The 10,925-nt window shown below is 64.9% G+C and overlaps 1 protein-coding gene across 7 annotated transcripts in view; it reads right to left on the bottom strand.

Annotated features, from left to right (window-relative positions):
• Positions 1–997: 997 nt before the first annotated feature.
• Positions 998–10,925, bottom strand: part of ARVCF (armadillo repeat gene deleted in velocardiofacial syndrome) — a 36,031-nt gene continuing 26,103 nt past the window's right edge. Inside the window, exons 5-19 of one of the 7 annotated variants that reach the window (XM_012655004.1) lie at positions 9,773–10,272; positions 9,012–9,195; positions 8,176–8,293; positions 7,683–7,854; positions 6,983–7,000; positions 5,954–6,025; positions 4,362–4,489; positions 3,982–4,132; positions 3,530–3,728; positions 3,339–3,450; positions 3,145–3,244; positions 2,819–2,872; positions 2,335–2,420; positions 1,653–1,772; positions 998–1,158 (exon numbers count right to left, since the gene is read on the bottom strand). In XM_012655004.1, the coding sequence (XP_012510458.1) occupies positions 1,665–1,772; positions 2,335–2,420; positions 2,819–2,872; positions 3,145–3,244; positions 3,339–3,450; positions 3,530–3,728; positions 3,982–4,132; positions 4,362–4,489; positions 5,954–6,025; positions 6,983–7,000; positions 7,683–7,854; positions 8,176–8,293; positions 9,012–9,195; positions 9,773–10,272 (2,002 nt within the window). In that variant the 3' untranslated portion in view covers positions 998–1,158; positions 1,653–1,664. Of the gene's footprint in view, positions 1,159–1,652; positions 1,773–2,334; positions 2,421–2,818; positions 2,873–3,144; positions 3,245–3,338; positions 3,451–3,529; positions 3,729–3,981; positions 4,133–4,361; positions 4,490–5,953; positions 6,026–6,982; positions 7,001–7,682; positions 7,855–8,175; positions 8,294–9,011; positions 9,196–9,772; positions 10,273–10,925 lie in introns of those variants that run through there. The other 6 variants (XM_012654998.1, XM_012654999.1, XM_012655000.1 and 3 more) reach the window with 6 other exon arrangements.

Raw genomic sequence — 10,925 nt, 5'->3', positions numbered from 1 at the left:
CCAGAGCCGCCCCTGCTCCCAAAGTGGGCAGATTGCCCACCACCTCCAAGGCTCTCTGTAGCCACAGGTCCCAGACCAGGAACAAGGATTGAGCCTGTCCTGGCTGAGTCCACCTGTGCCCCGACCAGCCCTGGCCAGGAACCCACTCCCGGGCTTAGGGCCCATGTCAAGCCCCCAAAAGCCAGCTCCCTTCTCTGGCTGTACAGAGAGATCAGCAGTGAGCCCAGGGGCCAGGAACAGAGCCCATGCTGGGGCCATCGCCACCCAGACAAACCCAGCCCTCATCACTGGCCACTGGCCACAAAGATGCCAGCCACGGAGAGCAAAAAGTTCTTTCATCACTTTTTTAATTTTTAAATTTTCTTACAAAAATTTAGATGTTTACCAATACAGTCTTATTTTGGTTTTGTCTTCAATGCTTTTTGTCAGTGTTTTTCTTCTGTTTTTCAGTCACAAACAGCAGGCACTGAACAGCAGTTACCCCGCCACTGCTACTCAGGGTTCCGGGCAGATGCAGTAGCCTCAGCTCCAGCAGAGTCAGCGCAGGGAAGGGAACCACTACACGGGGTCCCAGGTGTCTGCAGGACTCCAGGGGCGGTTTGGGGGCACGCGTAGACCAGCTCCCATCTTGCTGTCTTCAGAGCCTCCTTTCTGGGGCCAGGCCTCCCTCTGTGGTCTGTCCACCGTGCACGGTGGCCCAGGGCAGTGTCCGCGTCCTCCAAGTCCAACTTCTTTCCCCTGCCCCCCTCCCTGCTTGGCTGCCTGCCCCTGGGGCCTCCACCGCCAGGTCCAGCCCGCTTCTCTCAGGCACTGCTTACGCAGGGGCAGGCTCTCCTATCCCACCAGCCCCAAAGCACAGCCAGGCGCCCTCCCCTGAGCCTCCCTGGGCCCCGCCCTGGCAGCCCAGCCGGCCTTGGAGTGCTCACAGCACCATGTCAGTAAACAGCTAACTCAGGCCTAGGGGGTTAGGTGGGAAGAGCAGAGGGAGGGAGGGAGGGAGGGAGGGAGGGACAGTGTCCACAAAGTCAGGCCCTGGCTCCGACTAGAGGCGCCGCAAACCCCTGCCGCCAGGGGGCTGTGAGCTCCACCGCAGGGTCTGCTCAGGACGGCCCTTGGTGGGTGATCCAATCCCTAGGAACAAGCGGCTGGGCCTGGGCCCTGTGGAGGGAGAGGGGACGGTGCAGACGTGGGCGGGCGGTGGGGCCAACCGAGGAGGACGGGACAACACACGACCTCCCGACAGGGAGGCTGCCTCCCTGGGCTCTGCAGACAGAGATGTGGACGAGGCAGCTGCCGCGCGTGTTGCGAGCTGACCCTGAGGGTCTCAACCCCACAGCTGATCCCAACTTGCTGGTCCTCACGGGGCCCTGTGCTCGGGGTGTCTGAGGGTGGACGACCTGCCTGCTCTGGCCCCGTCTCCTTGAGGCCTTCACCCCACAGTGCTGGGGAGGGCGCTGCGGGCCCAGGAGCACCCTCCCTCTCTGACCTCGGACGGGCCTTCCCTACGCCTGCATCTGGGCCTGCGGCCTGGAGGCTGGGGTCCCGCGGCAGGCGTGCAGGAACAGCGGAGCATGCAGACAGCGGAGACGAGTGGGAAGCCCCGGCCCAGAGGACGGGAAACAGGTGGACGGACAACCAGAGAGAGAACGTACCAGGCATGCAAGCTAGACCCAGGAGTCAACGGGCTGAGGCTTAGCGTCCCCCACGGCGTCCACCAGCCTGACCGCGGGCCTGCTGGGCCCGGGGGGAGGGGCCTTCCTGCCAGGGTTGAGCTGCAGTGCACAGCGGACAGGTGGACGGGAGGGCGTTAGAAGCACAACAGAGCAGGTTAGTCGTAGCTCACAATGGGGCGGGCCTGGGCGGGGGGCTGGGCCGAGGCTGTAGTGCTGTGACGGGGGGCCTGCCAAGGCAGCACGGGGGGGGGCGCTGAGGGCTGGGGAGCCAAGCTAGCGTGGCTCATACCGGCCAGGATGACACGTGGACACACACAGGCCTATGCACGAAGCCTGGGGACTGGCACGGAGGAGGTGGCGGGTGCTGCCCTCACCCAGGCATGCGCATGCAGAGGAGGGTGCAGACACTCTTGCTCACAGGCTCTGCGGGGCTTCGCAGGGTGTGGCTGGGCAGACTCAGTCCCAGGCCCCTCCCTCCTGGCGGGTGGGAGCCATGAACCCATTGGCACCCACAGACTGCCTGCCGTGAGAGGGCTTCCCGGGCTGGGCTCCATGGCCCTGCAGCCCCCGACGTCCAGACCAGATTCAGCAAGGCATGGGCTACTCTCCAGGCCACCCCCAAGCATGGAGACTCCCTGGGCGCCTGCCCACAGCCACTTACTTTCAGAGGCTCCTTCTCAGAGGCTTCTCCTGCAGAGCCACCGCCCCGAGCCCTCCGCTCCCTCCGGTCCACTGTGGAGTATCCATCTGTGAGGTGGGGCGGGGGCAGGAGGGGACTCTAAGCGGTGGGTCTATAAGGGCAGGTCTCCCTCTCAGCCTGGACAAGGGGCCCCAGGGACAGGGGGCTTTGGGAGATGGCTCCCGCCTGCCCTGTCCTGGAGGCCTGTGCCCGCCCCAGCTCTCACCAGCCCCTGCCTCGCAGGGGTGTGGCCCTTGCCTGTGCCTCATGGCAGCTCAACCTCCAGCTCCCCCTCAGCTGGCCGGTTGGAGGCCCTGGCTGGGCACTGATGCTCCCTAGCGGCCCTGCCCCTCACTTCCCGAGCACCCCAGAGCTCTGCTCTCCAACCAGCGCCACCCACAGTCACCCCACAGAGCTGGCAGACCCATGTCTGACCTCAGCCCCTCCCCAGCGTGCCTGCACTCACCTGGGCCAAGTGCATCCATGGGGATCCCGTCTCGGCTGCCTGTTTTCTCGCTGTCTGCAAAGCATGGGGAGGTGGCTGGTTGCCCACAGTGGCCAGGGGGCCAGGGCAGACAGACCTCAGCAGGGCTGGCCTCGGTGACCCCGAATGCCCTGATACCAAGACCTTTGCTTCCTTTTGCCCAGTCTCTACCAGCAGACGACCCCCCTGCCGCCAGCGTGACACAAATGCAGATGCCACGGGGAGTCCCCAAGAGACCAACTATGGGGCCATCTGGTGGCAAAAGACCTGTCTATTCTGTCCCCAACCCTCCACCAGCCAGCACTCACCAAGGCTCTTGTCCACCAGGGGCAGCGTGCTATCATCAAAGCCCCCAGGGCTCGGAGCCCCCTTGGGTCCCTTAGCAGCAGCAGCAGCAGCAGCTGCTGACTGAGGAGACACAAACACAGATGGGAGTGAGGTTGGGCACTCTCGCTTGGGGACCTGGCCTGGCGGAGTGAGGGGAGGCCCAGGCAGGCCACACCTGGAAGCGCGCTTTAGTCCAGCCGTCCCTCTGCAGAGCGCCACGCAGCTCCTTGTAGCTCCATACCGTCTGCAGCACATGCGACGCGGCCTTCGCCTCCCGCACAGACTGGCTGTGGCATAGGGGGCAGGTCAGCGGGGCAGGTCAGTGTGGACCCTCCCCAGCCGCCCCCAACCCTGCCCTGCCCCCACCTGGAGGTGACGAGGGCCACGAGTGCAGGGACACCGCGGGCCTGCAGCAGCGAGCGCGCGTTGTCCAGGCTGTCGGACACGATCTCGTGGATGGTGTTAAGCACAGCCACCACCGTGTCCTCCTCCAGGCGGGCCCCGGGTCGCGCCGGCGCCTGCGCATTACAAATGTTGCGCACCAGCTCTGCCATGGCGTAGCTCCCTGGGGGTGGGGCAGGGTTAGGGCACACCTCCGCCCAGCCTCCGGGATGGAGAAGGGATCAGGCGAGGGACGCTGCCAGGAGAGCCCCAGGACCCGCAAGACCCGCAAGACCCGCAAGACCCGCGCGACCAGGGGGCTGAGCTAAGGGGGTGGGACCAGGACCCCCAAACCACCCCTCCCTCAGCCCCCGACGGCAGGACCCCAGAGCTGTCCGCCCGGTTCCACGCCCAGGCCTGCCCGGCCAGCTCCTCACCAATGAGGTCCTTGTTGCGCCGGTCCAACGAGAGGTTGCGCAGAGCGATGGCGACGGCGCGCACCACCTTGTCGGTCTCAGACTGCAGCAGTTCCACAAGCACCGGGAGCCCACGCTCCTTGCGCACGGTGGCCCGGATGTAGGTGGCCCACTGTACGGTAGGGGCGGGGAGGTGGGCTCAGCGGCAGGGCCCTGGCACGCTCCCGCCTCCAGACCCGGACCGTTCCTGCTCCCCTGCCTGACAGAGCCCCAATGCCACCTCCACCGAGCAGCTTCCCCACCACCATCCAGGGCGCCAGCCCGCAGCCCACATGCCCTGAACTTCCCTGACCTTGGGGAGGCGCTAGGGCCCCTCAGCTCCCGCCAGCCCTGGCCCTCACCATCCAGTTGCCCGCGCTGAGGTTCTGCAGGGCGCCAGCAGCCGCCTCGAGAGTGTTGAAGTTCCGGCTCTCGGTGAGGAGGGAGAGGTAGAGACGTACCACCTCGGGCTGGTACAGCAGCTCAAAGCCTAGGGAGGGGGACAGCCGCCACCCACGGTCACCCATCACCCCCTCCCTCCCAGGGCCAGAGTGAGCTGGGGCCAGGGGTAGGTGTGGAACAGCCACAGTCCCCTTTCACAGAGGAGCAAACTGAGGCTTAGTCAATGGGACCTGCTAGGTAGACAGCAGGAGCAGCCCCAGGGCCTGGGAGTGGGGAGAGGTGGCAACCAGAGCCACGCCCCTAGCAACGGGGCCCGCCCTCGCAGGGAACATACTGTGAAACCAGGGCTCCGCCCCTGGCGACAGGGCCCAACCTCCCTGGTGACAGGGCAGACTGTGCAACCAGGGCCACGCCCCTAGCAACGGGGCCCGCTCTCCCAGGCAACAGGACCCGGATTGGCGATAACTGAAGCTGTGCAACCAGGGCCACGTCCTAGCAACAGGGCCCGCCCTCCCTGGCTATAGGACACGCCTTCACAGGGAACCGACTGTGCAAACAAGCCCCGCCCTCACAGGGAGCAGACTGTGCAACCAGGGCCTAGCCCCTGGCAACAGGGCCCAACCTCCCTGGAGACAGGGCCCATCTACCACAAACCAACTGAGACTGTGACCAGGGCAGCTGCCCTAGCAACAGGACCCACTCTCCCCTGTGACCACTCCAGGCTCCCCAGCAACTGGGCCGAGCCTGGTGCCCCGCAGTCTCCAGAGAGGAGGCTCCCAGGCAGCCTTCCAGGCCTGCCTGTCCCCACATGGGGGCTTCTGCCTGGCTACTGACGTTGCCTCCCTCTCCTGTCCTACCCGCATTCCCACACCCATTCCCCAGTCTTCACACCCAGTGCTCGCGGCGCTCCAGCCCCCAAACACTCCACGGGCACCCCTCTCAGAGTGTCTGCACAGGCCCGCTGCTCTGCCTGTATGTAACGCTTGTCCTCAGACTCCCGCAGAGGGCCCTTCCCCTCCACCCCACTTGGGGTCCTGCCGGCTGGCTCTTCCCACTTACAGGGCTGGCCGGGCCCCACCAGGGCAGACCTCTCTCCCTCAAGCTGGTTCCGAGGGCCAACACCACAGGAGCCCACAGACCCGGGGACAGGAAGGACAAGCTGGGCAGGCTGAGTCCCTCTGGCCCAGCCCCTGAACCTGGGTCTGACCATGCCTGCCCAGCTCCCAGCCCCCTCACATGAACCCCAGCTCTGCGGCTGGCACCGGAGGCCCTGCCTTCGCAGGGGGGCTCCCCCAACCCTGCCCACCTGCATCTGCTGTGTGGCTGTGCAAGCGCCTGGCCTCTCTGCCTCCCCACCCACCTTGCCTGAAATGACCTTGATTCTGAACACTCCAGCAGGTACCCTGGGACTGGACCATCCTCTGGGGAACCCCATACTTGTGGGCCTCAGTTTCCCCATTTGATCTCTGCCTGATGGCCCAAAGCTTCACCATGGGGACAGTCCTAGGCCCAGGCTTCCCCAAGGGTGCAGGGTCTGCCTCAACCCACTCACCCTTGGCAGCCTCGGTTCTCTTAGGGAGGTCCAGCGTGTCAAAGTTCTGGTCCAGCTCACCATCCTTCTTCCCTGGAAGGTAAGGCAGGGCAGGAGGTCAGGTAGACCCCATTGGGGGCAGGAGTGTGTCAGGAAGGTTGGACATAGCCCTCTCCTGACTAGGCCCCAAAGAACACCCTGTGTCCAGTCTGGGAGTAGAGGCCCGCTCTCAGAGTGAGCAGATGGGTTGGCCCAGAGGGCAGTGGTGGTAGTGGGGGGCCTGGGGACATCCCAGCCCTGCCCCAATCCCCGGGGACTCATCTCTCACCAGGGGCTGAGAGCTGTACACAGACCCACCCAGTTGCTCTCTGGTGGCCGCTAAGTGTGCAGCTGAGACAGCCAGGAGCCCAGGTGGGGTGGCAGGTAGGTACACACAGAGAAGCTGAGAGCTGACAGGGACAGGACTTGCCTGGGTCACACAAGACGCAGGGTTGGGCCAAGAGCTTTCCCAAGGGGAAAACTCCCCCAGTTTAGGGTCAGGACACTGTCCCAGGCTCTACCAGGCAGGAGAAACCCCCATACCCAGGCTGAAACCCCATAGCAGCCCCAGGTAACACTGGTGGGGCCCAAGCGTGCACACCTCCGAGACAGCGAGCTGGCTGTCTCCAGCCATCCTCCCCATGTCAGATGAGGAAGCTTCTCTCCTCTGGAAGGCAGCAGAGCTGAGCTCAGATGATCTGGGGCCCTCACCCTGCCCACCCTCATGGGACCTTTGTGCTGTCTCCCCAAGCCACACACCACCCCATTCCATCAGAAGGGCAGACTCTTCTCCCTGGTACCCAAAGGGACAAACACCCTGGGCCCCACCCACCCTCTGCAAGTCTGAGGTTAGGGGCAGCCAGGGCACACATTGCTGCCACTGTCATGGAGATGGCAGCCAGGAGCTGAGACTAGGGCTGGTGCAGAGCCCCGAGGCTGGAAGGTGCTTGCCCCTTCCCAGGAGCCCACTGTACCTGCCAGGCCTGGACTGCAGGACAAGCAGGGACTCACCTGGATGGAACCACTCCTCTGGGCAGCAGGAGGAAGCACAGGAGAGAGGAGAGGAGCCTGAGTGGGCAGCACCCCCACACCCTCCCGCAAGGCCTTGGCTTCCCACTGCACACCCTGGACTGAGCAGGCAGCACGTGGAACCTCACCCCAATTACTTCTGGGGGCTGAATGCCCCCAGTGAGACAGGGAGGAAAGGCTGGGGGTCAGTGGGGCAGGTAAAAACAGCGCATAGGCACACTGCAGCCACCTGGGATGTGGGTCCCGGGAACCTACACCCTGCAGGTATGGGGGAGGCTGTGTAGGGCAACTGCCCAGGAGGATGGGGGATGCCACACAGGCTGGTCAGGGTCTACAGCTGCTCTCTGTGAGTGGCCAGCAAGTGGTATCATTGGTGGCGCTTTCAGAGCCCTTCCCCAGAGTGGAGAGGCTGGGCTGGGCACAGGTGGGACCACCTCGTGGTTTCCCCTGTGTCTTCCTGGGGGGCCCACTGTGTAGACGGGGGAGGTAGGGCCTGAGTCCCATGCCCTGGCTCATCAGCTGTGACCGGGGGTAGCGCACCATCCTCTGCTCTCTGCTCCCCCACCTGCCGGTCGGGGACTGACCAGGTGTCTTCTGGCCCCCGTCTGCTGCCTGCCATGGGTTCAGAGAGCCTTCAGCTGGGGCAGAGATCTAGAGTGGTACCCCAGCCTCACCCACCCACCTTTGGCCTTCTTGCCACCGAAGCAGCTGGCGTCATCCCGCCTCCTGCGCTGGGGGCCCGTGGCATTGCCCAGGGGCCCGGGCTCGGCCTCCTGGTACCTGTCGGCCCCAGGCACCTCCTTGTGCACATGGTAGGACAGGTTCCGCATGATGCACACGCAGTTCTCCACTGACTGTAGGGAGAGGCCAGCGGCTGGGGCAGGGCCACTGGGTATGGGGACTGCTGCCACCCCCTCAATAGCCCTAGGCACACAGCAGGCCCTCAGCTGACATGCACGATGGTCCCAGAAGCGTGGGATGGGGCCCTCAGCGAGGGCCACACAGGCCCAAACCTCGCTGTGGAGGACCACGCCTACTTCACAGTGTGGCCACTGTGAGGTAGGCCATGTCCAGCGCCCACCCCCGACTGTGTTGCTCAAGGGCCTGTTCCTGCACTGCCCTCTCCCCCACCCTTGGTGGGAGGCTGTGGGACTGCCCCACCCTGCCTGGCCCACCTTGTTGTCTGTGTCCTTCCTGCTCACAGCCGACTGCAGGGCATGCAGGAGCGCGTCCACCAGCCCTTCGCACTCCCGGAGTCGCCGCCGGGCCTCGGCACCATCTGAGCTCACATTCCTGGGTGGCCAAGAGCAGGCCTGGTGACCCCGGGCCCCCATGGAAACCCCTAGCCTCGACTGCTTGTTTTCACCTCTGAATGGTCCCCACTGCCACCCTGGGGCACAGGGAACAGGGGGCCAGGGCCTAACTACCCCCCGGTCCCAGGAGGTAGACCCAAGCCTGGCAGCACCCTGAGGAAAAGGCGGCTCCCTGGCTCCCAGCTGGACTGGAAAGGGACAGAGATGGGCCCCAAGAGGCAATTCTGTGTCCCCCACCCCCATGCCAGCAATGGCTCTGGGCCCTCCTGTGCCCCGAGGTCAGGACCCCACAGGGCCGCAGGGGTATATCCTGAGCGACAGGCAGGCTGTGGGACCAGGGCTCTGCCTAAGAGGTCTCTGCAGGGTTCTCAGGGGCAGGGATCACAGGGAGGTGGGATGAGGCCTCAAGGCAGATAGACATGAGGGTCCCAGCTTCCCCCAGCTGTCACGGTGAGGGGTAAGGGGGCTGGGCACTGGGTAGGGCTGAGGCACCGCAGAGCGGGGAGACCTAGGGGGTGAGTACAGCCCCGCTAGGCTTTGCTCCACATCCAGAGACTCGTGCCATGGCTCTGAAGCCCAAGATCTGGGCGGCTTGCAGCCCTCCCCGCCACCTGGGACCAGAAGGATAGGACGGCAGGTGCAAGTGGTCAAGCACCCAGTCACCCCATGGGAGCAGCCTGGGCAGGAGCTGCCCGCACCTCAGGCAACCTGATGTGTTCTTGAAAACGGTTGTCCACTCAGCATCCCGTGGCTTGGAGTCCTCGTTGGGCTCGAGCTCCCAGCCTGAGTGGGGCACGATGACCTCATGGGTCAGTGTCTGCAGGCCATGGTCAATGATGACCATCTTCAGGGGCTCATAGGACGACAGGTTCCAGAGTGTGCCTGTGGACACGATCGGCCAACCATGCTGACCACAGGCATCCCTCCTCCCTCCCTACCCAGGTGGCTGTGCCCAGGACCCACCCCACCCTCCCTCGTGCCCCAGCTCACACAGAACGGCAGGAAGTGAAAAAAGCCAGGGGAGACTCTGGGGCTGTCCTGGCCTGGGTGAGATGTGTGGACAGCACCCGGCCACAGCTCCCAGCTGGGAGGGAGCCCCAGAGGAGGGGCACGGCAGGGCTGTCCCTTCCCCCATTCCTTGCTACATGGGTAGGTGAGGCCACGGGGAGACAGTCAGGTAGCTCAGCCTGTCCCTCAGGTCCCACAAGGTGCATGGCCCAGGGCAGCTGCTGTGGGGATGTGAGGCCATGCGGAGGGGCCTGCCTGAGGGCAGAGGGACTGGGGACCTGCCCTAATGCCTGGGCCTGACACCTGCCTGCCAGGCAAGGTGTCCCAGAGCAAGGTCACCCGACAACCTGGTGTTTCCCTGGCCACGAGCCCTGAGTGGCCTGGTGCCTCCCTGGCTCAGCCTTGCGCCCCTCTGTTTGCAGGGGTGGCCAGCACAGCTGGGCCCACTCACCAGTGACGAGTTCACGGACCTCACTGTCCCGGGCAGACCGCAGCAGGCGCACCAGGGCAGGCACGCCACCGCAGTCCCGGATGGCGGCCTTGTTGTCGGTGTCACGGCCGTAGGAGAGATTGCGCAGCGCCCCGCAGGCCCGGCGCCGCACCTCAGCCCGAGGGTGGTCCAGCAGTGCCACAAGCAGTGGCAGCCCCCGCAGCTGGCGCACGCGCCGCTTGACACCCTCGTTCTCAAAGCACAGGTGCTGCAGGTAAGCAGCTGCGTTGGCCTTCACGGGGTCCACGGGGTGCCGCAGCATGGCCAGCACCTCGGGAAGCTCAGGGTCCCGCCAGCGCGGCTCCTTGCGGGTGCTGTCCACTGAGGGCGAGCGACGGGCCAGCCGGTCCAGGCTGCCCAGACTGCCCCGTTCCGGCTGGGCCAGGGGCGCTGTCACTGCTGGAAATGCAGGCCGCTCGTCCAGCAGCTCGCCACCGTCATCTGCCACGTCCTCATGGGCCCTGTGCATGCAAGTGGGGTGCGTGGACATCCTCACAGCAGCTGCCAGCCTGCCTCTGAGCTGCCCACCACAGCCTCTCCAGGGGACTGTGAACTCACCCAGCAGGGCCGGGCTGCAAACATCTGCACTTCGGCCCCAAGGGAGGGAGCACCGAGAGTAACACCCCCGCCCAGCAAGAATGGACTCAGAGCCATCGACAGAGCCAAAGCCCAGCTGACAGCCGCCAGGGCTCACATCCCCCCAGGACAGGGAGCTCACTAACTCCTGTCAGTGTCCCCCACCCCGAGCCAAACATGTTCTGCAGAGCGTCCGTCTACAACTGGGGAGGGGCACCTCCCTTCCATAAAACCACCCCATCTTCCCACAAGGCCCATCTCCAGCTGGTGTCAGGATGTGGGGGAGTGGGCGGCTCTGGGACCATCCGAGAGGGGCATTCAGGTCGCCACCCCTCAGGGCACAGGACATCCTTGGCTCTCAGCCACTCTGTGGGCTGTGGTCATCAAACTCACTTCCCAGGGGAGGGACTGCTGCGGGAGCCCAGGGTCACACCATGGAATCCAGACCCAGGCTGTGGTCACATTCCCACTCTACAGATACAGAAACTGAGGGCAGAGGGGACAGAACCAGGGGCTGTGATGGAAAGGCCAGGGGCTA

This window comes from Propithecus coquereli, unplaced genomic scaffold, assembly GCF_000956105.1.
Source record: "Propithecus coquereli isolate 6110/MARCELLA unplaced genomic scaffold, Pcoq_1.0 Scaffold456, whole genome shotgun sequence".
NCBI lineage: Eukaryota > Metazoa > Chordata > Mammalia > Primates > Indriidae > Propithecus > Propithecus coquereli.
This window is presented reverse-complemented; position numbering and strand designations above follow the sequence as displayed.